Source organism: Rasamsonia emersonii, assembly GCF_000968595.1.
Source record: "Rasamsonia emersonii CBS 393.64 chromosome Unknown ctg1118621759682, whole genome shotgun sequence".
NCBI lineage: Eukaryota > Fungi > Ascomycota > Eurotiomycetes > Eurotiales > Trichocomaceae > Rasamsonia > Rasamsonia emersonii.
In genome coordinates, this window is record NW_013563335.1 from 21,035 (window position 1) to 44,424 (window position 23,390).

General features: G+C 52.9%; 9 protein-coding genes across 9 annotated transcripts; 5 read left to right on the forward strand and 4 right to left on the reverse strand.

Annotated features, from left to right (window-relative positions):
* Positions 1 to 223: 223 nt before the first annotated feature.
* T310_0526 (uncharacterized protein) lies at positions 224 to 4,023 on the forward strand (the record flags this gene model as incomplete). The annotated part of the gene is made up of 2 exons (XM_013476583.1): positions 224 to 568; positions 631 to 4,023. 2 exons carry the CDS (start codon positions 224 to 226, stop codon positions 4,021 to 4,023), a joined length of 3,738 nt encoding a protein of 1,245 aa, XP_013332037.1.
* A 204-nt stretch (positions 4,024 to 4,227) lies between these two features.
* On the forward strand, positions 4,228 to 6,077 carry T310_0527 (uncharacterized protein; the record flags this gene model as incomplete). Its single annotated transcript, XM_013476584.1, has 8 exons — positions 4,228 to 4,248; positions 4,296 to 4,303; positions 4,648 to 4,693; positions 4,726 to 4,733; positions 4,987 to 4,994; positions 5,100 to 5,170; positions 5,352 to 5,532; positions 5,731 to 6,077. The coding sequence occupies 8 exons, from the start codon at positions 4,228 to 4,230 to the stop codon at positions 6,075 to 6,077; spliced, it is 690 nt and encodes a 229-aa protein (XP_013332038.1).
* Positions 6,078 to 7,325: 1,248 nt separating this feature from the next.
* T310_0528 (uncharacterized protein) lies at positions 7,326 to 8,833 on the forward strand (the record flags this gene model as incomplete). Its single annotated transcript, XM_013476585.1, has 2 exons — positions 7,326 to 7,775; positions 7,835 to 8,833. The coding sequence occupies 2 exons, from the start codon at positions 7,326 to 7,328 to the stop codon at positions 8,831 to 8,833; spliced, it is 1,449 nt and encodes a 482-aa protein (XP_013332039.1).
* Positions 8,834 to 9,927: 1,094 nt separating this feature from the next.
* Positions 9,928 to 11,221, reverse strand: T310_0529 (Alcohol dehydrogenase; the record flags this gene model as incomplete). The annotated part of the gene is made up of 4 exons (XM_013476586.1): positions 9,928 to 10,694; positions 10,756 to 10,912; positions 10,969 to 11,017; positions 11,079 to 11,221. 4 exons carry the CDS (start codon positions 11,219 to 11,221, stop codon positions 9,928 to 9,930), a joined length of 1,116 nt encoding a protein of 371 aa, XP_013332040.1.
* A 1,186-nt stretch (positions 11,222 to 12,407) lies between these two features.
* On the forward strand, positions 12,408 to 13,568 carry T310_0530 (uncharacterized protein; the record flags this gene model as incomplete). Its single annotated transcript, XM_013476587.1, has 2 exons — positions 12,408 to 13,089; positions 13,141 to 13,568. 2 exons carry the CDS (start codon positions 12,408 to 12,410, stop codon positions 13,566 to 13,568), a joined length of 1,110 nt encoding a protein of 369 aa, XP_013332041.1.
* A 185-nt stretch (positions 13,569 to 13,753) lies between these two features.
* On the reverse strand, positions 13,754 to 14,737 carry T310_0531 (Glucose 1-dehydrogenase; the record flags this gene model as incomplete). The annotated part of the gene is made up of 4 exons (XM_013476588.1): positions 13,754 to 13,804; positions 13,858 to 14,275; positions 14,332 to 14,597; positions 14,669 to 14,737. 4 exons carry the CDS (start codon positions 14,735 to 14,737, stop codon positions 13,754 to 13,756), a joined length of 804 nt encoding a protein of 267 aa, XP_013332042.1.
* An 890-nt stretch (positions 14,738 to 15,627) lies between these two features.
* On the reverse strand, positions 15,628 to 17,048 carry T310_0532 (Mandelate racemase; the record flags this gene model as incomplete). Its single annotated transcript, XM_013476589.1, has 3 exons — positions 15,628 to 16,613; positions 16,678 to 16,900; positions 16,962 to 17,048. 3 exons carry the CDS (start codon positions 17,046 to 17,048, stop codon positions 15,628 to 15,630), a joined length of 1,296 nt encoding a protein of 431 aa, XP_013332043.1.
* A 617-nt stretch (positions 17,049 to 17,665) lies between these two features.
* On the forward strand, positions 17,666 to 20,493 carry T310_0533 (C6 transcription factor; the record flags this gene model as incomplete). The annotated part of the gene is made up of 5 exons (XM_013476590.1): positions 17,666 to 17,824; positions 17,856 to 18,030; positions 18,093 to 18,209; positions 18,263 to 19,676; positions 19,737 to 20,493. The coding sequence occupies 5 exons, from the start codon at positions 17,666 to 17,668 to the stop codon at positions 20,491 to 20,493; spliced, it is 2,622 nt and encodes an 873-aa protein (XP_013332044.1).
* Positions 20,494 to 21,431: 938 nt separating this feature from the next.
* Positions 21,432 to 23,326, reverse strand: T310_0534 (Ste20-like serine/threonine protein kinase; the record flags this gene model as incomplete). The annotated part of the gene is made up of 3 exons (XM_013476591.1): positions 21,432 to 21,688; positions 21,754 to 23,040; positions 23,107 to 23,326. The coding sequence occupies 3 exons, from the start codon at positions 23,324 to 23,326 to the stop codon at positions 21,432 to 21,434; spliced, it is 1,764 nt and encodes a 587-aa protein (XP_013332045.1).
* Positions 23,327 to 23,390: the final 64 nt, after the last annotated feature.

A 23,390-nucleotide genomic window follows, 5' to 3' on the forward strand; every position in this document is an offset into this window, starting at 1 on the left:
TCGCCTGCTCCTTTGGTGAGACAGAGCTGTTTCTTGCAAGTCGCCAGCCTGCAAGCTCGAGCAAGAGACGTTGTGTTGCTGCCGTCTATCTCAGTCAACCAGGTGGGGGATCACGTTGAGCTGGTCAGCAGACCTGCTGAAACTCCCTCTTTGCGCCCATCGCCTCGTCCAAGCTATTACCCTTCGCAACAGATGCTGAACAATCGCTTGCGAGCACCCAGGCATGTACGGATCGCAGCCTCCTCCACACCATCCTCCCGGCGCATATCACCATAGTCCTGGTCCGCCGCAGCCAGAATGGCGTCTGCCGCCGTCGTCGCAAAGTCATCAACCATGGCATTCTCAATCATCCTCAGCCCCTCCTCCGCCGCCGCCGCCGCCGCCGCCTCCTCCCCCAACATCCTCAACGTATAACCCAAGTGTATATGGGCCGATGCCAGGTGGGCAGCCTGCTGCTGCAACGTCTTCCCATTCGAGTATTCCTGGAGCGCCCGCGAATCTAGATACGACGACCTGGGGAGTGCGGTATAATCAGCACCATCAGCGTCCTACTCCGCCGCCATTGCCGGTAGGTGAAAGGACATCTGCCTTTCCTTTATGTCACAGGAACTGACAAGTACTTTGACCTAGCCTCGCCCTAGCAGTTCTACGGGCAACCATCACCCCCCTCCACAGACGCAGTCGCCCAACGCACCGCCCTGGACGACGGCCCAGACTGACAACCTGTTGTCTCCAACAAGTCCCAGCCAGCCATGGGGAACAGATTCCAGCTACGGCCAGCCACCAGCACCACCACCGCCGCCACCTCCTAAGATCCCACCAGTTTATCAGAACGAGACGCAGCAGAGCGCCCAAGTCTGGCAGCAACCGTATACCTCACAATACTCAAGTCACCCTCCAACCCATCGCTATGATCCTCCGCAGCAGCAGCAAACTTCCCAACCACCACCGGCTTCACAGGGCTCTGGTCACGTAGCCCAGACCACCACCAGCTTTGGTCAGCATAATACAGCTCCTTCTCTGGCGGAACATCCATTGCGGCCACCTCCCCCTCCCCCACCCCAGGGACAGCCGCCTTCAAGTGCAATCTCTGGCCCTCCTTCATATGGATCCTCGCAACCGACTGCATCAGTGCCGGCGAAGCCAGAATCTCCATCTTCCGCACCAAGTGCGTCAGCCTTTGGTGGGGGGAGGCCATCCGATTGGGAACATCTCTCTTCTGTGCCGGGAGAAGTCGATGACACTGCTGCTTTTCCGTCAAAGACGCCTGATTCACAACGACCTGGTTCTACAGCACCGGCTGGACCTCCGTCCACCCAACAGCAGTCAGCAGTCACTTCGACCGCTCCACAGCAGACTACGCAGTCTGAGTGGTCACCGTCCCCTGTTGATAATGCCGACACCAAGCAGCAAGAGCCCCCTCGTCGAGATGACAGCGTCGTGTCTGCAGAGGATTACTCTGAGACCATCGACGGCGTCATTCAAGCTTGGTCTCAACCCATCTCGCCAGACACTAAGCCTCAAAATGAAATCAATCAAAGCCCCGTCTCGCCGGCAGAACAGCCTCCTTCCCGCACCGAAATGAGGGCAGAGCAGGCTTCCACACAAGGGAAAACAGCTGACGAACCCCAACCGGCATCACCGATCAAAAAAGAATCAGGGACTGAGTCTAGTACCTACCCTGCGCAAACAACCACTGCAACCACAGGACATACCGATCCCAAGCAAGAGACAGCTCCCTTGCAAGTAAAAGTTGTCGATCCATATGAAGATCTCGACCCGTGGTTCAAGTCTTCTTTGGTCCGTTACGCTACGATGCTTCGGAAGGAGGCTGTCGCTGAATCGGACGAAGAACGATACAAAATATTTACAAGGTTTATGGAGAAAGAAACGAAGCTTCGTGAAGTTTTATATAATATTGATCCTCGAGCTAAAGATAACGCTCCATCTGGGACGATTGAACCTCCTCCCCGTTCCAAGTCTGTGGGTGCCTCGCCCACGGTCGAGTCCGGCCTGATACCAGTGGAGTCTGAGAAGCGCCCTGAACTTGCCACGCTTGAGACCATCCCATCACAAACAGTTGACGAGTCTGAAGGGATCGCTTACAGCCCTGGCGGAAGGCCGATACTGTCTGGTCAGGCAACGACAGCAAGCTCTGCAAACCGGCAGGGCCTTCACCGGTCTGCTACTAATCCCACTGGCCGTTCTCAAAGCGCGGGCTTGCCCTTGTCTGGGAACCAACAAGCTGGCCTTCATGGCGTTTCCCCGTTTTCTAGCTCAGATGCCGCCCGGCGGTCGACGTCAGTCCCACCTCCTTCGACGAGCAGGCCGTCGGCAACACAGCCCATGCCTCCTCTGGTATCTCAGCCTCCACAGCCAGCTTACGTTCCTTTTCGGTATTCAGAAGGGCCCCAGCGAGGATCCGACAATCTGATTATCGATCGACCAGCTTATCAAGCTTATTCAGCTCTACGACAGGCATCTGCGGAAAGTGGTCGAGCAATGTCCTCCATTCCCGCATCCCAGGCTCGGCCCAGAGCAGGAACTTTTGGTACTTCTCCGGTGCGAGCCGAACACGACGAGACGTTCCTTGGCGTCATCCGGGAGAAAGGCGTGTCGTACCGCGGGCAACGGGCCGAAGTTGGATCTGGCGGCGTCATCGAAGAATTGGGTGCTTTGATTCCAGTTCCCTTCCCGGAGCGGAAAGAGAGTCCTGAAACTGCTGCTATCAGGAAGGAGATGGAGAAGTTCTCTGATGATTTCCGTTACATTCAAGAGACAGTCGACAACTGGGAACAAGCTGCAAAGGAGCGACGTGCCAAGCTGGACAAGGAACGCGCTGCACGCCAGGAAGAATCAGAGAAGCATATCGATGCGCTTTTCAATGACAAGGAAATCGGTTACGCGGATATCAACCAGCTAGAGGACGAATTCCGGCAGACTGAAGCCCGGACTCAACTTGACGAAGAGAGGGAAGAGCTCAAAAGCTTCATTCGGAAAGTATTCAACCCGCTCGATACACGGCTGAAAGAGGAGATTGTCGAGTTGAAAGCCTTGTACCAGAGGGCGCTTGACGAACTATACGCTGAAAGCAAAAAGATCGGCGAGAAGGGTGCGGCAAGGTACCAGCTGTCCCATGCCATGAAGACAGTCAATGATCTTTCATCCAAGTTGGAGACCCGCTTCCAGAAGCGGTTGGATATTGCCTTGGACCGGGAACGACGGCGAAAGAAGGCCGAGAGACGGCCACTCGTTTTCCTCGGCGACTCTCCTGCTTTGAAGAAGTTAGACGGCGATTTTGACCGGATGGAGAAACGGAACATCGTGGAAGCGGCCAAGGACCGAGATGAGCGGGCGAACAAACTGATGGATGCGTTCGATGAGGCGATCATGTATGGACTAGGTGACCACCAGAGACTTCTCGACGATATCGCAGCGAAGACGAAGAAGCTGGACGCAGGAATGATCGAGAACAGTGATCTTTCCGAATCTGACGTAGAGCTGCTGCTGAGATCGGTGTCTGCGCTTGTCAAGCTTCTTCGGGAGGATTCCGAGTCGATGCTTGAGAGTTTTGGAACGGCGGATTCGGAGCTGAACGATGCGGACTACAGCGTTTCGGTCGCAGAAGCTCGGTATTCGAACGCGAGTGCTGATGTGTTTCGACGACTTGACGAGGAGAAGAGCAAAGAGGACGCCAAGATCCGGCAAGATCTGGACTCCAAGCTGGAAAGCGTGAAGAAGGAACCATCCGAGATTGCGGCCAAGATTGATTCTCTCTTGGAGTCGATGGGCAAGGAGCCGGGTCCGGGATCGGGTCCATGGAGGCGACCAGCTGCAATTGCTCCATCACCTGCTGTTTCTGAACCAGCCCCTGCAGCGCATCCGGGCGAGGTCCTGATGCCGGGACCACGTCCTGCCTCTGTGCACCTGGTGCCGGATGAAGATCTGGAGCAGAAAGAGCGTCTCCGAAAGGCGCTCGAAGACGCGAAGAGGCGGAATGCGGCGAAGAACTTTACTACTTAATAAGTCCCGTTTGCTTGGACGTGTTTTCTCATGTATCTTTTACTTTTTTACCTACTGTTCTGACGGGAATACAGTCACGACTAGTTGGACTGAATGTAATGAGCTGACGAATCTCCTTGACTGTGGTATATACACGTTAGTGACTGAAGATAATAATTTTGATTTTGTGCTGAGTCATATCCTGTACTGTATATAATCACCAACATGATGAATTTGAGATACACTGTACGTAATGTACTCAACAGAGTGGTTAATGGAGTAGTTAATGCTAGTTTATAACGTATGTCCCGGTAGCTGCTATCGACTGAATTGTTCAGATTTTCTAAATCGTAAAAGTTCGGTTCAAAGGACCACAACAAACAAAATACATACATGTGCATACAGGAGACCCTACAGATAGATTTTTATGTCCATGTTAATTAAATTAATTACGTCATCTTTGTCTTTCCTTCTCCCAATCAATGTATTCTCGATTCATTATCATTATTTTGAGTTGATGTGGACAAGGACTTGTGGGAGCACTGAGCAAACTGCCTGGAATCGGCGCCTACATGAATGCAGTTAGACACATCCATGATACTTTTTATTTCACTCGATGAATTGAGCCTTTGTCCTATACTATAGGTTAGGTGATGCATCCCGTGACTTGCCCGCTATGCAGGTCGAAAGTGTATGTATGCACATGAGTAATATTCGACCTAGGTACCTAGGTAGGTTGATCAACGGTGCACCACAAAGTTACCTTTCTACCTACCTACCGAACCAACAACTAACTAACAATGAGATTAAATAAATTAAATTCATCCAACAATGAAAAAAATTCAGTCTCGTGGCTTTTTTTTTCTGTTCCCCCGCAGTTTGGGGATAGATTGGTTGGATAGGACGTTCTCATTTTCGATCGCTCCGGCGCTTATTGATTGGCGCATCGCATCGCTGTCGTCGATTATTACCTGCTTTCTGCAGTTGTGGAGGTAGGTTGTGCACTGCCTTTTTTCTTTCTTTCTTTCTTTTCTTTATTGATTGATTGATTGACATGCACGTATTGCAGCTGTGCCTCCATCCGAATTTTTCTTTAGTTCGAGCCATTGCTTACCATCCGGCATCGACCCAGGAAATGTTGGTTTGGTCAGATCACTTGCTGCATGCTGTATGTTATTACCCTGGAATTGCTGTAGCGAAGATTCGTCACCTCGCTCAGGCTGACCTGGTCATTCTTCTGGGGGCAAAAAAAAAGATTGGTGGAAGATCAGCTCCTTCAAGCCAACAGCCAAGAGCTTCTTCGATAGCCATTGCTTTCAGCCAACCCACTAACCCTAGATCTCTACTAGGCTGAAGAAAGATTGCCAGTGGTGATGCTGATAATACTGCCCGAGCACAGCGACAAGGGTTGTTCGATTAGCCGCTTCCATGACCACACAGGCGGGACACCCCGACCCCCTGCCAGGGTCAGTGCAGCTTCTCCACGAGCTTGTGCCATGAGCTGCCGGCTTGCTCGCGTGAGCTACCCTGGTAAGTCTCCGTACCGGCAGCAATGGTGATAACGATGTTAATGACGGTAATAATGATGATGACTCAGGGGCTGAGAGTCCTATCCAACGGCGCAGCGAAATCCAGTCTGACTGGTTGAGGCTGAAGAGAGCAGCAGCAGCAACAGCAGCAGCAGACAATCCTTGTGCGAACACCATCTCCATCATTGATCACCTGCAGGCACTCTCCAAGGCTGCCTTTCTGCCTTCAGGTTCTGTTGGGCAGGTGGCATGCTGCTGACAGAGTGCTTTTGCTCCGGAAAATCTTCATCCCAAATCCACCCTCCACACTCCCCACCCAACATGATGCCGGCGGCGGTTAAGAGTGATTTCTTGCAGAATATAATAATGGAGATGAAGAGGAGTTCCCATGAAATGTTCCCACAGTTCACCGCCTGCGGCGTTGAACAGCCCCAGCGGCACTCGTCTGCGGCGCAGCGCGGACACGACGTCGACAATTCAACTTCGGTGTCTGGATACGCTATGAATTCATTCCATTTCGACTACGGAGTATTACTCCGTACCTAGTTAGCCATGATGGGGCGGTGTTCTGCGTGCGCCATAGCGGTCCCACCGTTCAGTCGGGATGCCTCCATCGCCAACCGATAGTTAGTTAGCTCGGATCCCCCATGCCCAAGACGACCCACTCAGCCAGCTAACCCATAGTGTTCTGCGCCAGCTCACTAGCTTGCAGGGGGTTCACCGTTTTTTAAGCATGTGCGCTTGGCCAAAGCCCGTGCACTGCATCTATCAGGACTCAGTACGGAGTAGGAGAACGAACTACCGGCTATTAAGGAACCGGCCCCATGGCTGTACGGAGCAATCTGTATATCATCCAGCGTTGGAGACTTGGATCCACTAACGAATTGCTAAGAAATACAAACTAATTCGGCCAACAGACCCGTTCTTCCGGAACAATATGGCACGAAAAAAGAGGACCAATTAGCCGCGGGTTCTTTGGAAGCTCGTCCAACACTTGGGTAGACTGCAGGTAAGACGACTTGAAAGAAGTCTGCACCAACATCGTCAGCCGTATGACCGCATCTGTCTGGTCTTTTGCTTGCGCCGCGGAGAGAGAAATCGATATCTCTCGTCCAGTGCCTCTCCATCGTCGACCGCACTGTCTGCCTTGGATCACACGCCGCGGCGCATAGTCCACTGTTTGCAGAGAAAAAAACGAGAATTCCCCTTCCCTTTGATTTCCTCCGGACGAGATCTGGCCCTTGACTAAGACGTTGTCTAGTAAATCGCCGGCAGCTCTAATTGGCTGCGCATCTGACGGTTGATATGGATACATCGCGGCTCGGAATGCCGTACCGTCCCCTGGTCCCTTTTTTTGTTTAAAGTTACGTTTTCTTTGGTTCCTCGATCCCCCGTCTCTCTGCCACCTTCTCTCCTCTGCACTATGGTACCACACGCCGGTGCCATGATTTTCTCTATCCCTGTTGCTTTCTTTCATTCCCCTAAGCGCCGCCTATCTGGGTGCCGCATTGTGGCCCCTTGGATTATGGCACAGGGGCCCATGACTGCCTTTATGGATGTTGGCCACATTGCAGTCATCCATAAATTCTGCGGCGAAGCAGTGCGGCTGTTGAAATTGGTCTTCTTGCTGTCTGCTGATGGAGCAGTTGCTCATGTTGTGCCGACGTTGGTTCAATGGATCCAAGGTGCCCACCGTCATCCGTGGTTCGGAAGAAACTCTATATAAACATTTCCCTTGGACCCTCTCCGGAACCGCAACTGACAGCGCACCTTGGCCATTGATCTTCGGTGTCTATGTCTCCCCCTACGAAACAGTTGGGCAAGCTCTCCATTGGCGAGAATATGCCAACCACCCGTTCCGAGGTTCGGAGAGCCCAGGACGTGGAGGCCGCTCGTCGCGACGAGGAGGACGACGACGATTTCTCCGATGACCCTCCGGGAGATGAGAGCGATGAGAGTGAAGAAGAGGAGGAGGAAGAGGAAGATGATGACTGCCAGCTGGCATCCATGGTCCGGGCGAGGTCCGAGATCGTCTATGATCTTGAGAGCCTGGAAATGGAGTCGCGTGCCCGCGCGCTCGCCGGACTGACCGGACAATTCGACGTGGTATACTGCCGTGAGGCCCCAGGAATATACGAATTCCAGCTGGCGGAACGACCACGGGTTCGCATCCGCGCCGGGGTGCCCCAATGCACCTGCTCAGAGTTTGAGAACCGGCCGGACATTGCTTGTCGGCACATATTTGTAAGTTTCTTCTCGGCTTTGTCGCTATGTGGGGATGCTGATGGATTTTTTTGGGATAGTGGCTTGTGGATCAGCTGTACGACAGCATCTCCCCCCGAACGCCTCCTCCTGGGGTGCCCCTATCCAGTGATGGATTCTCTCCAAAACTTCCGCCTCTCGATGAGCTTCTCCGCAATAGATTGGAAGCTGTAGCGGAAGATTTGAACTGGCCGTATGTCCCAGGCATCGCGTCACCGTCTGGGTCCGATCCCGAGCACGGCGGAATGACCCGCCAGGACAAGGTTCGCGACATCTTGTCTGCTTTCAGCGAGATCACCCTCCCGGAGGAGTTCCGCCTAGATCTTGCGGAGACGACGGGCCAGCACCTGACTCCCGAGCAGTGCATTGTGCAAGGTGACCTGGAAGCGACGCTGTTCCGGCTCGCGGTGCACGACGACAATGTGTATACGAGTCTTCGCAAAGCCATGCCGGCAGGCGCGTGTGCGGGTATTTACTTCGACAAGGTCCAGAAACGATCGCGGGACCTCCTCGCTCAATTCGATGTCTACCGCGAGACGGGGCGACTCCCCGTGGGGGAGCGACCGCTAGACGTGAAAGAAGTTGCGCGGCGGCTGCGACAAAACGTCGACCGCATCCAGGCCAACGTGTCGGTTCGAGTGCCATACGGCAGCAAAGACGCGGCGCAGGCCCTCGTGACGGTGCTTCAGGAAGTCAGCGCGCGTAACATCGATGCGTTTGAGGGCAACCGATGGGGTCGTGTTCCGCCGCCGGGCGAAGATGAAGACGATCGGAATCTGTACGAGCAGCTGATCGGGCAGGCCAACGAGGCGGAGGGTCTGTTTGTGCTGGATGCGCTGGAGGAGCTACCGTCGTCGGTTCTGCGGCAGTATCTGCCCCATCTGAACGAGATTCTTAACAAGATCGAGATCAACCGGGCGCCGTCGCCGTACGTGCTGAAGCTGAAGTCGTTGATCCACGATGCCGAGTCGGGTGTGACGTCGAGGGCGAAGAGGCCAGCGACTGCGCAGGCTGGAGGGAGCCAGAAGCGGACAAGATGATCGACTCATGCCAGCATTTTCATGCAGCGATTTTTCACATCCTAAATAGATTCAGTGTGATACTTCTCTGCGAGTTGGCCATATCACGCCATGTCATTACATTCTTCTACTTGTCACTCATTTGATCAGGCTGGACCAGCTTTCAACCTTCTCTGTCTATAGTTGAGATATTTTTATTCATACGTTCCTTTACTACAGTGCACTGCAGTACAATGAGAGTCTCAGTCTTTGTCATGAACACCTTTAAGCAAGAATGTCCTTCGTATTGTACAGGTGTAGAATATGACAGAGTACCTTACTCAGTAGGTTGTAAATAACAATAATTTTCATATAATGCTCGCCTAACTAACTAGCTGGTTAATTAATTGATTAATTAAATAGGTACGAATTGTATACTCGATTCGAAGAACTTAGTGTTCCTACTCCGCACGGACGGAGTACAGAGTAGGTATGTAGCCGGCCCCACATCCCTTTCCGTTTTTGCCACCAGCCGGCTAGTGCGCAGGTGGCTTGTGCTTCTGCCTTATAAGTCATTATCCACGAGGCGTTTTCCAACAAGTAGCGGGCCGGCTGGCTCAATTGGTAGAGCACCTGACTACGGATCAGGAGGTTGCAGGTTCGAGTCCTGCGTCGGTCAGCACAAAGCCCCCATTTCATAGGAGTACAAAGCACCCATGAAATGGGACGTTTCTTTTTAGCTTTTTAGTTCCTTTGAAACTCTTCCTTTTTTTTCGCGAGAGTAGATTTTTTTTTTATCTCTATTTGGTTTTAATGGTTCATTTTATTTATTTACTGCTTGTGAATGTAGTATTCCTACTTATCCTTTTAGTTCTTTTTTTTTTAAAAAAAAAAAGGAAAATTCGCTTTTCGAGCCGCTTTTCGTGTTTACTGGATGAATGGGCTGGTGGAAATATACAAGGTTGTGTCGTAAATATATATCTGCCGGATACAACATTTACTTCCACGATGTTTCTCAGGATAATACAGGCTTATCCATAGTAAACCTCTGCTCATCATTCATACGATGGTTAACAATTGTTGACATAATATGTATTTACAGTACAGCGCATATATACCTATCAGTATACGGCAAATTACGACAAATCCAGCACAACCCGCCCCTGCAACTCCCCCCGGTTCATCCGCTCAAACACACTGGTCAGATTCTCCATCTTCTCAATCTGATAGTGCGCCTTGATGACCCCCCGCGCCGCATACTCCATCGTCTCCAGCGCGTCCTTGCGATTGCCAACCGCTGACCCCGTGATGGTGTACTGTCCCGCGATTATCGGGCCCGGCGCTGCGCTCGCTATCGGGACCAGCTCGCCCTCGGGGATCCCGACGCAGACCACCGTCCCGTTGAACCGGAGGAATCCCACCGACTGCGCGTACGCGGCATTGGCCGCCGTGCACACGAGGACTGCGTGCGCCCCCAGCCCGTCGCTCGTCAGCGACTTGACGTGGCTGGCAATGTTATCCTTGGGACCAGAGAACTTGGTCACGTCCACAAAGTGCTCTGCGCCCGATGCCCTGACCAGCTCCTCCTTGCTGCCGTGGTCGATTCCGATCACCCGGAACCCCATGCCCCTGCTGGCCAGCTGGCAGGCGAGATGGCCCAGGCCGCCGCCCGCCCCGGAGATGACCACCCAGTCGCCTGGCTGGGCCTTGCTGCGTTTGAGGGCCGCGTAGACGGTGACGCCGGCGCAGAGCATCGGTGCGGCATCGGCCGAAGACAGACCGTCGGGGATAGGCGTGACATAGTGGGCTGGGCCCAGGACATACTGCTGGAAGGTGCCGGGAGTGTAGTATCCCGAGATCTTCTGGTTGAAGCAGAGGCCATCCGAGCCGGAAAGACAGGCCACTGCAGAAGTCCAGATGTCAGCAGCAGCTTAGATGCAAAGAGAGTGCCGCGACAAGCTTACAGCAATTGGCACAAGCGCTAGCAATCCATTTGATTCCGACCCTGTCGCCGATCTTCAGACGGGAGGACTCCGTGCCAGGACCTAGCTTGACGACGTGGCCTACGCCTTCGTGGCCACCTACCTGGCCGGGTTGGGTTGGGTGGGGGAGTGTTTTCCACTGTCGAGACGTCAGCACTAGCTACCTACTTAGGTAGATAGATGTTTCTCCCATACCGTGTTTGTCATGACACCCAGGTCGGAATGACAGACGCCGGAGTGTGTCCTAGTCCGCATCAATCAGCATGTGCTACGTCTTGCTATGTCTTACTGTCAGATGAACGTACAGATTGATAAGCACCTCCCCGTACCCCGGCTCGGGAACATCGAGCTCGACGATCTTGGTCGAGATAGACCCTGGCTTGTCATAGATGACGGCCTTGTACTTTCGAGGGATTTCGGGCTTGGGCGAGTTTCCTTTTGCGATCATGTTGATTGAAATCGAAATCGAACTTTGTAGATACAGATCTTTTTCGGAAGTTATAGAGTTGCCGGCTCAGAGAAGTGAACCAGCACCTTTGTGTATAGTATATACAGTATGTAGTATATAGTATATAGTATGGTATTGCGTTAGGAACGCATATGTCATATATCAAGCAGACGGAATTTGGCCGAGTCCCGTCTAACGTATCAGGTATCAGGATTATGTTACGTGAACCCCTCCTCTTTTCCCCATTCCATCTACCTCGGATACTTAATACCTAAATTAAGGTTGTTGATCTCTCCGCGGGAGGAAAAGAGAGAGAGGGGGGGGGGTAGAAGGCGGGGAGGAGGTGACGTTGGTGACAAGCCATGGACATGACACGGACACGACAAGGACTAGACAAGGATAATACTTGGAAGTTGATGCGTCCGTGATTGTTAATCGTGGGGAATGGATGGATGATCGGCTCGAGTCTAGAGCGGAGGGAAAAGGCGGGGTTTGCGGGGAAGTAGTCGAACTAGGGAGGTAGATAAGACAGTCCAGATATGTACTGTACCTAACTCTAGGTAAATGATCGATCGCATGGAGGTTGGTGGAAAGGAACACTATAGCTGTCAGTCAGAGAAAGAAAGGAGTGCTTCTTGACCTGCCTAAGTAAGGTAGTGCTGTAGTTGACATGTCTAGTAGACGTGCAGTCGAGGATATTGTCCTTGTCATGTGTTCAGGTGACAAAGTCCAATAGGAGAGAAGTCAGGACTCAGTCACGAGATCCATGGACCTCAGACTAGGACCTGTATGCGATGATATACAGGCCTATATATTTTTCCAGGTGGTTTTTTCTCAAGTAACTATCTATACGTACCAATCGCGATGCCGGCTAAATACGTCAATTAATTAGCCTGCCAATTCGGCATAATGGCTGCCGACAAGAGATGCAACTAAGCAAGCAATCTACTTTCTGTCATATTTTTTTCTTGTCTGATAATCACGAACTTGAGATCTTCCATCTTGACAATATATTACAGGTTAATATTACCTCGACGATATCTTTTAGAGGAATATCTATAGATCGAATTCTCGTCCAATCACCTCCGACCGTGATTCTCTCCATCTAGACAGCCCCGCAGTCGCATACAGCAGACAGAACAAGACAGGGCAGAACACTGCAAAGTACATGGCATAACTCCTCGCCATGCCTATCCCCATCGTCGACTCGCACATCCACCTCTTCCCCCAGACGCACCTCTCGACCCTGGCCTGGCATGGCCCGGACAATCCTCTGGGCGCGCAACACTCGATCGACGAGTACCGCGCTGCCACCCAGTCCGTCCCGACTTCTCCTGATCAGACGGCTCCGTCGACATCGGCATCATCGACATACCTCCGTGGTTTCGTCTTCCTCGAGACGGATCGCATCTCGTCGCTCGACGAGAACGACGCTGCACGCGGCTGGACGCACGCGCTGGATGAATTGTCCCTCCTAACCCGCATCGTCCTGGGTGAGCCTATCCCCGGCGAAGGCCACCAGCCTGAAGATCGCTCGCTGTGTCTGGGCATCGTGCCCTGGGCGCCTGTCCCTGCAGGCCCAGACGCGCTGGCCCGGTACATGTCTTTGGCCAAGCAGCGCGCCCGCACAGACGAGGTCTGGAAGAAGGTCCGCGGTGTGCGGTACCTCCTGCAAGACAAGCCTGCGGGAACGATGTTTGCGCCGGGGTTTATTGACGGCCTGAAGTGGCTGGGTCGGCAGAAGCTGGTGTTTGATCTCGGGGTTGATGCCAGACAGGGTGGGCTCTGGCAGCTGCGGGAAGCAGTGGAGATGATGCAGAAAGTCTACGACGAGAGCAAAGAGGAGGAGAGGGTTGTTTTTGTCATCAGTGAGTTTTTTTCCCTTTGTTGATTCCAATGTTCAGCCTGACACACGTCAGATCACCTCTGCAAACCAAACCTCCGTCTCCCGTACTCCTCTCCCGAGTCGATCACGACCCATCCCGACTTCATAGAATGGAAAACGCTCATTACCGCCATGGCCGCACACCCAACGACCTACATGAAGCTGTCCGGGGCGCTCTCGGAGCTGCCACCGCTGTCACCCACCCCCGAACCAGACATCGACGCGCTGGTCGACCGGCTGCAGCCCTGGACGGACGCCGTGTTCGACGCCTTCGGGCCGGAGAGAGTGCTGTTTGGGTCCGACTGGCCTGTTTGCAATATAGGAGGAGGCGGGAATACGGTCTCGTGGCAGAGATGGAGGACGATAGTCGAGGCCGTGTTGGACAGGCGTGGATTGACCGACGACCAGAAGGCGGGAGTTTGGGGAGGAGTTGCAGTAAAAGCATACGGGCTAGAAATTTGATCCATAGATAAGAGAGAACAATGCTGGTATCCATTGTTTGTGCATATATATAGCAGGTAGTATATAGATAGAAAATGATACTATATGCATCCAACATAACGACCGATATATACAGCATCAAGGAGAAAGAAATCACCGTAACTGTGTCATAGCATTTCCATTTTGCCGAGACAGATTCTATATTTCTACTGCAGGTTGACAAATGCTCCTCCGTCCACGAGGATCTGTGCTCCGGTCTGCAGGTCATCAGTCAGAATCCAGCAGCAGTCTGACAGACAAAATTACTCACCACATAACCGCTCAACTCGTCCGAAGCCAAAAACACCGCCGGTCCCGCCAGATCCTTTGGCTGACCCAACCTCCCCAGCGGGATGCGTCCCTCCATATAAGTGCGCTTCTTCTCGTCGCTCAAGTCCTCTTCGTTCAGCTGCGTGCGGATCGTCCCCGGCAGGAGGGCGTTGCACCGGATGCCGTACTTGCCCAGCGCGACGGCCGTCGACTGCATCAGGCTCAGCACGCCCGCCTTGGTAGGCGTGTAGTGCGTTTGCCGTCCACCGCCGACCAGCGCGGAGATGGAGCTGATGCCGATGATTGACCCGCCGGGAGGGGACTGATTCAGCGCCATCTGGCGCGCAGCGGCCTGCGTAGCGTAGAAGGCGCCGGAGAGGTTAATCGAGACCGTCTGATCGAGGAGGTTGGGTTCGATCCTGCAGCCACATTAGAACAGCCATCTTAGAAGAAAACAGAAGAAGCAAGCTCTCACTCTAGAAACTCCGCAAACTGACACACGCCGGCATTGCTCACAAACACGTCCAGCCGGCCAAACGCCTCGACCGTGCGGGCGACAAAGTCCCTGCCCGTCTCCGGCCGCGAAATGTCGCCTGGCACGGTGATGAACCGTTGCTTGTCACCCGAGACTACCTCTGCGGCATCTTTGTGAAACTCCTCGACGAGGCTGTCCTCGTTAGATCCACCGAGGTGGTTGACGGCGACTTTGGCGCCCTGGCGGAGGTATTCGAGTGCGATGGCCTGGACAGAAAGATCAGTAAATAAATTAATTAAATTAAATTAAATAAATAAAGGTAAATGAAGATACACACCCGTCCGATTCCCGTCAATCCACCCGTGATGGCAGCGACCTTGCCTAGCAGGAGTTGCGGGGAAGCCATTTCAATTATTTCCCTAGACGATTAACGATGGTATCTGAAATCTGAACTGATTTGTATCACACGTCTGGAGAGGGAATCAATAAAGAAAAAAGCGAGGGTAAAAACGTGCAGGTGGGGAAGAGGGTGTGAGAAGAAAGGATGAATTGAATTGAGCTCGTGACGAAATGCGAGTTATTGTCCCTCCCCGCAATCGTTGCTAGAACCGTACATTACGATGTTCTCTGCCAATTGAATACACAGCTACTACAGGTACTGTCACATCATTTACTGCGCAGTATGTATTTACATACAGTCCGGCATAGACTATTACCCTACCCTATCTGAATGCTGAATGGAGGGATGTGTTTGTTATTCACTCGCTGCGAAGGGACGTCCCTCCTCTTTTCTGGGATGGAATTCGGCTGCCCGCATTAATTACCGTATTTTGACCCCTCGGTGGAGCTGGCCATTCGGGGTTTTCGCGGTAATGATAGCCCGAGCGGGGAAGCCGCGTGTTTCCTCCGTCCCCACATCACTTCGGTGGCGGACCGATAAAGAGTACTCTGTATGTGTTATAACAGGATCAACAAAAGGGTGAGAGATCTGTCTTGCCGTTTTTATTTACGTGAAAGCAGAATAGAACGGAGGAATGGTACAGTACATACTTGACACACAGACATGTTGGATGGATTTCACGAATACAATTCATATCAATCTAGTCCTGACGTTCTACTAAATCACCCTCTTTCGCTCTTCAGTCTATGTCGTACATTGACTAGCAGCAGATAGATAACATGCATGGCGCGCAGTAATATAATATACTATAGAAAATGAGAAAGAAATGGAGTACAATATCTGAAAGGCCATCGCAGAAAACAAAGCTCATGGCCATGCTGTATCAAGTGCATGCTCTAGGTAGATCCGTTGGCTTGCTGCTCCTGCTGCTGCTGCTGCCGCTCACTCTCTGGCACGGTCAGGCTCTTCGCAGGCGCCGGATTCAGCAGCGCAGACCCCGGAATCAACGGAGCAGCCGGGTTCAACTCCAGGCCAAACCCGGGCTTGTCCAGCTCGCTCACATCAATGTACCCCTTCACCGGGATCGGCTCGTTCAGGAACAGATTGCCAAACACCGGCTCCACGGTCCGGCCGTCGGCCGAGTTGGCAAGGTACTCCTGGAATGGCGTGTTCGGCTGAGACACGACGAAGTGGTAGGAATACGGGCCCGAGGCGTGCGGCACCACCGGGATATCGTATGCGGCCGCCATCGAGGACACCTTGAGCAGCTCCGTCAGACCGCCCAGCCACATCACGTCCGGCTGGATGATGTCCAGATTGCGACCCTCGATCAGCTTCCGGAACCCGTATCGGGAGTACTCGTGTTCGCCGGTGGTGAACTTGACCGTCGGGTGCGCCTTCTTGAGCAGGGCCTGTCCATCGAAGTCATCCGGCGAGAGACATTCTTCCCACCAGTCAATGTGCAGTCCTTCAGCCTCGGCCCGCTTGACCAGCTCGATGGTGTAGGAGACGTTGAGCGACATATAGCAGTCCACCCGCAAGGGGAAATCCGGCCCGACACTCTCTCGGTGCTTGCGGAGGAATTCGATGTTGCGCAGCAAGCCGTCCATGCCCTCGTCCGGTCCGTACGGCAGGGGCACCTTGGCTCCGATGAAACCCGCCTCCTTGGCGGCAGCTGGCTGAGGTCCCGTGCAGTAGAAGTGCAGCCTCTTGCGGGTTGCTCCCCCGATCAGCTTGTAGACGGGCTCCTTGCGAATCTTGCCGATCAGGTCCCACAGGGCCAGATCAATGACAGAGATAACAGCCACGGGGAGACCTTTACGACCATAGAACATGGATCCTCGGTACATCTTCTCAAAGAGGTCGTTTAAGTCGCGGGGGTCTGTCAAAACCAACACCGTCAGTCCACTCACATTCTGCTCATATCTGTGAGAGGGTCTTCTTACCTGCGCCCAGAAGGAACCGCTCGAAATGCTGATGGACCAGCCAGCAGGCGGGCGGACCTCCAAACCCAGTCGCAAACCCTTTGGTGCCGTCGCTGGCTTCAATTTCGACACAGAACGAACCCAAGACGTTGATACCCCAGCTCGTTCTCGACTTGCGGTACTGCTCCCACCGGGCCATCGGAGTCGAGATGGGACTGTCCACCAGCCAATGCCCTCCTTTGACCTGCGAGGATTTCAGCGCTGACCAGCGAAGAGACAATTCCAGGCCAGTGGGCTGGACTTACATTGTGGTAGTCACCCCCCGAACCCACACCCTGAACCACAAACGTCCTCACATGTTTAATGACGGGGAATGTCGCGGTCGACGCCATTTTCACAGGTCCTATCACAGGAGGGGGAGGACTCTAGAACGGCTGCAATAGATACGTAGCAAGTGCCTAAAAGGGAAAGAAGACAGTCCCAACGGTGTGATGATGCTTGATGGGTGAGCAAGAGCCGGAGAAAGGGAAGAGGCCTCGGTATATAAATAAATGAACGGCGCAGAGCGCTGCCAATTACCCGGAAACAAGTCCGGGCCTGTCGTGCTCCATGGCTGCGAGACGGCCTTCTAAGTTGTGCGTGCTCACGGTGCGGGCACGGTTCGGGGCAATCGTCCCCGAGACCCCCGAGCCATCGCCGGGTCGCCGACAGCCACGGGCTAACCGCGTCGGGACTAGCGCAGGGCGGAGAGCAGGCGTTTTGCGGGGTTTCCTGCTGCCGAACTGAGAAGGAGTGACCCGGGGACCCATACGGCGCGCAGCTGCCTCCATTGTTTTCTCCTCCACCTGCTCCATCTTCTGTCGATTCGGCTGTTTCTGTCTCAATCGCCGCGCTAATCCGGCGCCTCGTCTTTTCGCCTGCAGATCTCTGTTCTTTTCTGTCGATGGGCCTGTCGGGAATTGGATGACGTCGTCGCCTGCTGGTCGACTGGCTGCCTCGCGATATCACAATGCCGAACACGGCCGCTGTCCCTGGCAGTAAGGCTGACCCTGTGCAGAGTCCCGATGGCGATTCATCGGGCGCCGAGTCCGGGAGCAAGCAATTGGCGGATGGCAATGGCTCGCATAATGCCTCGTCGCGCGGGACCAAGAGGAAACGCCCGCTGATGGTATCGTATGTACTCCGCTTGCTTTCTCCAGCTCTTTGTCTTTTTGCTGTCACCCCCCTTAACCCCTATCTTCTTCCCCATCCATTCGCTGCACCCTGCTGTCTTCCTCCCCGCAGTCGGGGAGGGGCAGGTGGGAGAGTTCATGGCCGAACCCCAGGCTGACCGGCCAAGGTGCGAGCTCTGCAAGCAGAGAAAGGTGAAGTGCGGTAGGTGCTCTCTCTGTCTCAATTGTCTAATTTTGAGTCTGTCTCGTCCTGACGAACTGTAGACCGTGCACAGCCGAGCTGTGGGTGGTGTGCCCGCAATGGCCAACTATGCGAGTACAAGGAACGAAAGAAACCTGGCCTCAGGGCTGGATACGGCAAGGAATTGGAACAGCGGCTTGGTAGGGACCATCTTCCGTTCCTAAACCTCCGGTACTGACTGTTCCCTACCTAGACAGGTTGGAAGAGATCATCAAGGCACAAGCCCGTATCATCGAGACCCATATTCTCAATAATCAGCCTCGCGCCAGCCATGACTTTTCGCAGGCCGGTGGAGTGCCTTCATACAGTTCCCCATCCGAACCATCCGCGGCTACGGGTCCCAGTCCTCAAACTGCCTTGTACCTGCGCGAGTCCTCCATGGTACCCATGTCCCATCGACAACAGGTCGAGACCGGGACTGGGACAGCCTCGACAAACCAGCACGATATCTCCATCAGAAGTCCGTCTGATGCTTCCGTCAAACAGACGACACACTCCCGTGTTCAGAATGGTCTCTCTGCCGCGACGCCGTTGTCGCAAATGCCAGAAACGACCAGTGCAGACTACACGCGGAACGAATCGTCCTTAAAGGTCCCCGTCAATCTCTTCAACAATCAAGAACAATCCCTCACCGATCCTGAGCTAGATCTACCCCCTTATGATTTACTCTACGCCTTAGTCGACCTCTACTTTGAGCATATCAACACCTGGTGCCCCATTCTGCACCGGCGAACTACGCTAGACACGTTTTTCGGGCCATCACCGCTGGAAGAGGCTGACCGTATCGTCCTTTATGCCATTGTGGCCACGACTCTTCGCTTCTCCAACGATAGTCGGCTGACAGAGGAGAGTCGGAGGCGGTATCATGATTCGTCGAAGCAAAAGGTTCTGCTATACGGCCTTGAACACTCGTCGGTGAAGTCGCTCCAGGCTCTGGTCATCCTCGCGCTTGACTTCGTGGGCTCTTCCAACGGGCCTCCTGGTTGGAAGCTCCTCGCCCTGATCGCTCGATCTGTGGTCCAACTCGGATTGGCTGTGGAATCGGGGTCTTCGCTCATTTCATCCGCCTATCCGTCCATCTACACGCTTAGGGCGGTCATTCTGCCCGACCCGGAGTCGTGGATCGAGGACGAAAGTCGGCGGCGGCTGTTTTGGATGGTGTACCTGCTGGATCGCTATTCGACAATTGCTACCGCGTTTGACTTCGCCTTGGACGATAAGGATATTGACCGCAAACTGCCCTGCCGGGATGAGTTCTTTGCGAGAAATCAACCGGTCGAGACGCGATGGTTCCGCACCTCTAAGGATCGAAGCGATTACACGAGCCATGCCGAGAACGTGGGCTCCTTTGGGTTCTACGTCGAGATCCTCGACATCCTCTCACGCATCCATCTCTTCCTGAAGAAGCCCGTTGACATCGGGTCCCTCTCCGATGTCGAAGAATGGCAAGCGACGTATCGGAAGCTAGACAGCGAACTCACCTCCTGGGAATTCAACCTGCCAACTGAATACGCTTACGAGAACTCGTCCCGTCTCTTCCATAGCTCCTCCAAGGCGAACAAGACGTTCCAATGCGACTGGGTGATGCTCCATGCCACCTACCAAACGTAAGTCCCTCTTTTCTTCTTTGCAATTCCCGAAGTTGTGAAATCGCTGATGAGCCTTAGGACTGTGATCCGTCTGCACTCCTCTGCGGCATACCCGACGACACGGTCCCCAATCTTTACGCCGTCATACAGTGCCAGTCAACGATGCTTGGTGGCGGTGGACAATATCCTGTCGCTGACCCGCTTTGTTGTCGAGAACAACATGCTGGACAAACTGGGTCCCCCTTTTGCTTTTACCCTCTGGGTCTCGGCACGACTCTTACTCGTACACGGTTCGACAATCGCCCACACCGTCAGTCCCGACATCTACTTCTTCGTTGATGTCCTGGCCCGGATGGGGAAGTACTGGAAAGTGGCCGAGCGATACAGCTCAATCCTGCAGCGTGTCTTGGATGAATACTCCGAGTACCAGCAGGCGGCTGGAACCGATGGTGAGCGTGCCACCCCATCGTCCGTGAAAATCCTGGCCGACATGCGACGCTGCGCATTCGATTTGGATTTCCTGATCTCCCGACAGCCGCGGGAGAACTCGTCGGCGCATCCTACCCACCATCAACCCAGTAGAAATCTGGCACCGAACGAATTAGAATACCTCGATGTCTTTGGGTTCTTCAACGTACCGCGTGTGCCGACGGTACCGACCCCGGTGCCTGCCAACCTGGAGATCAACGACGCCATCACCAACCCCATGTCCATTCCTGGTCTCACCGGGACGGCGTCATCTACTGCGCCTGCGGGCAATAACAACGAATTTAACATTACCAACTATATGATCCCGACACCGGAGACCGATTGGTTGTTCCGGCCACCTGGATAGCAGCCTCAGAGTTGCGAGGCTCTTTTAATTGTCTTCTTCGTTCCGATTTTACCCCCCTTCTTTAGACTCTTTATACCTCGTCTGATGCCATTTTCTCCAGAGACCTGGGTTTGTGATATCCATTCACGTCGGTTGTATTTTCCACGTAACTGAACATTGTCATTTACAAGGGAGGGAAGATTCTGAAAAGCTTTTTTTTTTGTCATTTTGTCCTCATGAGAAATGTGTTCATTCTCCAAAAATTTTGTCTTGTATATATTATTTTTGTATACTAGCATGCCTTTAATGGCGATGTGGGTTTCAAGCTGGTCTGAATTCAGGCATGGGTTCTGGATGAATATTCTCACCCTTTCATCCTTTTTACCCCTGAGGTATTTATAGATGAAAAACTTTCAGCCTTTGCATTTGTTGTGTCAGTTAGGCACAGGACATGACAAACAGGTTCTCTTGAAGTCAGCTCTTCTACACGCAATGATGAAATAAAATGAATAATTAAAGCAAAGCTCATTATACTGTCTAACATAGGTATGTTACGAAGAGAGAAAGAAAGATAGGCATAGACAGAGTGAGAGAGGATATTTTTAATTGATTCATTCATCCATGTTCATCCATTGTTCATGATGGTTGGGACATACATGCAATCCAGTTGTTCCCCCTCAAGTGATTCATTCATCCATTCATGCATTCATTCCTGCCCTTATCAACACCGGTTTTTTTTCTTGCTCCCAGCATAGCTCATAGGTCATATGAACACACACAAAAAAAAAGAGGAAAAAAAAAAGAAGCCTAATCCCATCCTGACTGACATGCGAAATCACACCTCCCAACAAAGAGAAAAGAAAAGAAAAAAGAAAAGAAAAGGGGTAGATACATGAGATCGTCGAACAGAGAGCAGATCAGACCAGAAGAAAAGGTCCTGAAGAGATAAAATCGATCAATCAACCCTGTGAATGGCTGAGCTCGTCGTCGACTGGCTCGATCCGCACGAGGAGCTCCTCGAGAAAGCCCTCCAGGAATGATCCATTTTCGCCTCCCATCCCCACAGGCGCCTCTTGGTCCAACCGTTCGATCTCATTGAAGATGCCTGCCGCCTTCAGGACAAGCTTCTTCAGTTTCTCATGTGTGGACTGGCGACGTCTCACACTCTCCGTAGTACTTGCGTTACCATCTCTGCCGTTTGTCGTGGACTTCCGCACTAGAAGGTCAAGGTGGTGGGCACGACGTTTCAGGGCCGCTTCCAAGGCAGGCAGGATGACCCACTAGCGGCGGTAATTGTCTCTGATGAGCTCGAAGCAGGAGCCTCCATTCTCGAGTCTGTACTCTTGCGACGCTCTGACTCCGTCTTCTCCTGTGTCGATGGCGGGTGTGGCGAGAAGGGAGGGAGCGCCTTCTGTTGGGCTGGACGAGGGTGCTCTGTTGCAACAGATTTAGAACTCCGACCAGAGCCGCTTTTCACAGGTTGAATCTCTGTTGATGTTTCTGATGAAGGCGTGTCTGATTCATGAACAGGGGCAGGCGTGTGGGAAATATGCTCATGTGCAGCTGGAGACTGCTGATCCTTTGAGCCTGACGGAGAGCCACTTGGGGAGTCACCCAGTTTCAGGAAAGTCAGATCTGAAGCCAAGGACTGCTGTAAGGCTCTGTCATAATCTTTAGTGGCCGGACTGTCTTTGTCTGTTGGGGCTGCCGGTTTGTTTAGATAGGAAGTCGGCGTCTGAGGCGGAACGTCTTGTACTGTCTGTTTTTGTGGTGATGGGGGGAGCGGCACCTTGGATGGGGAGGCCTGTGGAGTATGGCAAGAGGTGTTCTGTTTCTGTGGCGAGTGAGGCACAGAAGTCACTGTTTTCATCGTCCCCTTTGAGGTCTGGTTTTCCGAATCCTCACTGCGTTCTGTGCTTCCAGCGTCCAACACCTGGGTTGCATTATCATACCCCTGGCTGCGTGCGTTGGTAGCTGCACCACTCATTGCTTTAAGCCCAGTTGGTCTTCCCCCTGCGGGTCTGACAGTGCCAAAATCCCACAGGTCTTCATCATCTGAACTAGGCTTCTCCTGTTGCTGGTGCACATGCCCGTCATCAACTTCGGGCGATCCACGGCCATGGATTGCTTGCCATCGCTCGTGCCTTTCGATCAACTCAGTCAAGTATGTGGTCTTCTTTGCTTTCTTGAGAAATGGGTGTTTCAAGAGTTCCTTCGCTGTTGGTCTCTCTCGCGGATCGCGTCTGAGGCATAGTGAAACAAAATCCTTGAACGTCTTGCTGAAATTGCCCGTCAACGTTGGCGGTGGGTTCTTTGGAATAAGAAACAGGACTTTCATGGGATGAATATCCGAATATGGAGGCTGTCCCTTGGCAAGCTCAATCGCTGTAATCCCTAGGGACCAGATGTCTGCTTTGTAGTCATAACCGGACTGTTTGATCACCTCTGGTGCCATCCAGAACGGCGTACCAACGAACGTATTCTTTTTGGTCATCGTGGCACTCAGCTGACCGGAAACGCCGAAATCCGCGAGTTTCACTTGACCATTCCCGCTCAGAAGAATATTTGCTGCTACAATGGAGGTCAGCCCATATGCTATCGCTAACGGAAAAGTATTGGGTGTACAGATCATACCTTTGATATCCCGATGCAGCTTCTTATCGCTATGTAGATAGTCCAAACCTAAAAGTAACTCTCTGAGGATGATCATGATATATTCCTCTGGTATGAGCCCCGACCTCAATAGATCCAAACAGCTACCCCCGGAGCAGAACTCCATAACGATCCAGAGATCCGAACCCTTGAGGTATGAGCCATGGTATTTGGTGACATAAGGCGAGTTCATTGTAGACATGATGGAGATCTCAGTAATGATGTCTTCGACTTCGTCTTCGGCATTTTCGACATCGATAATTTTA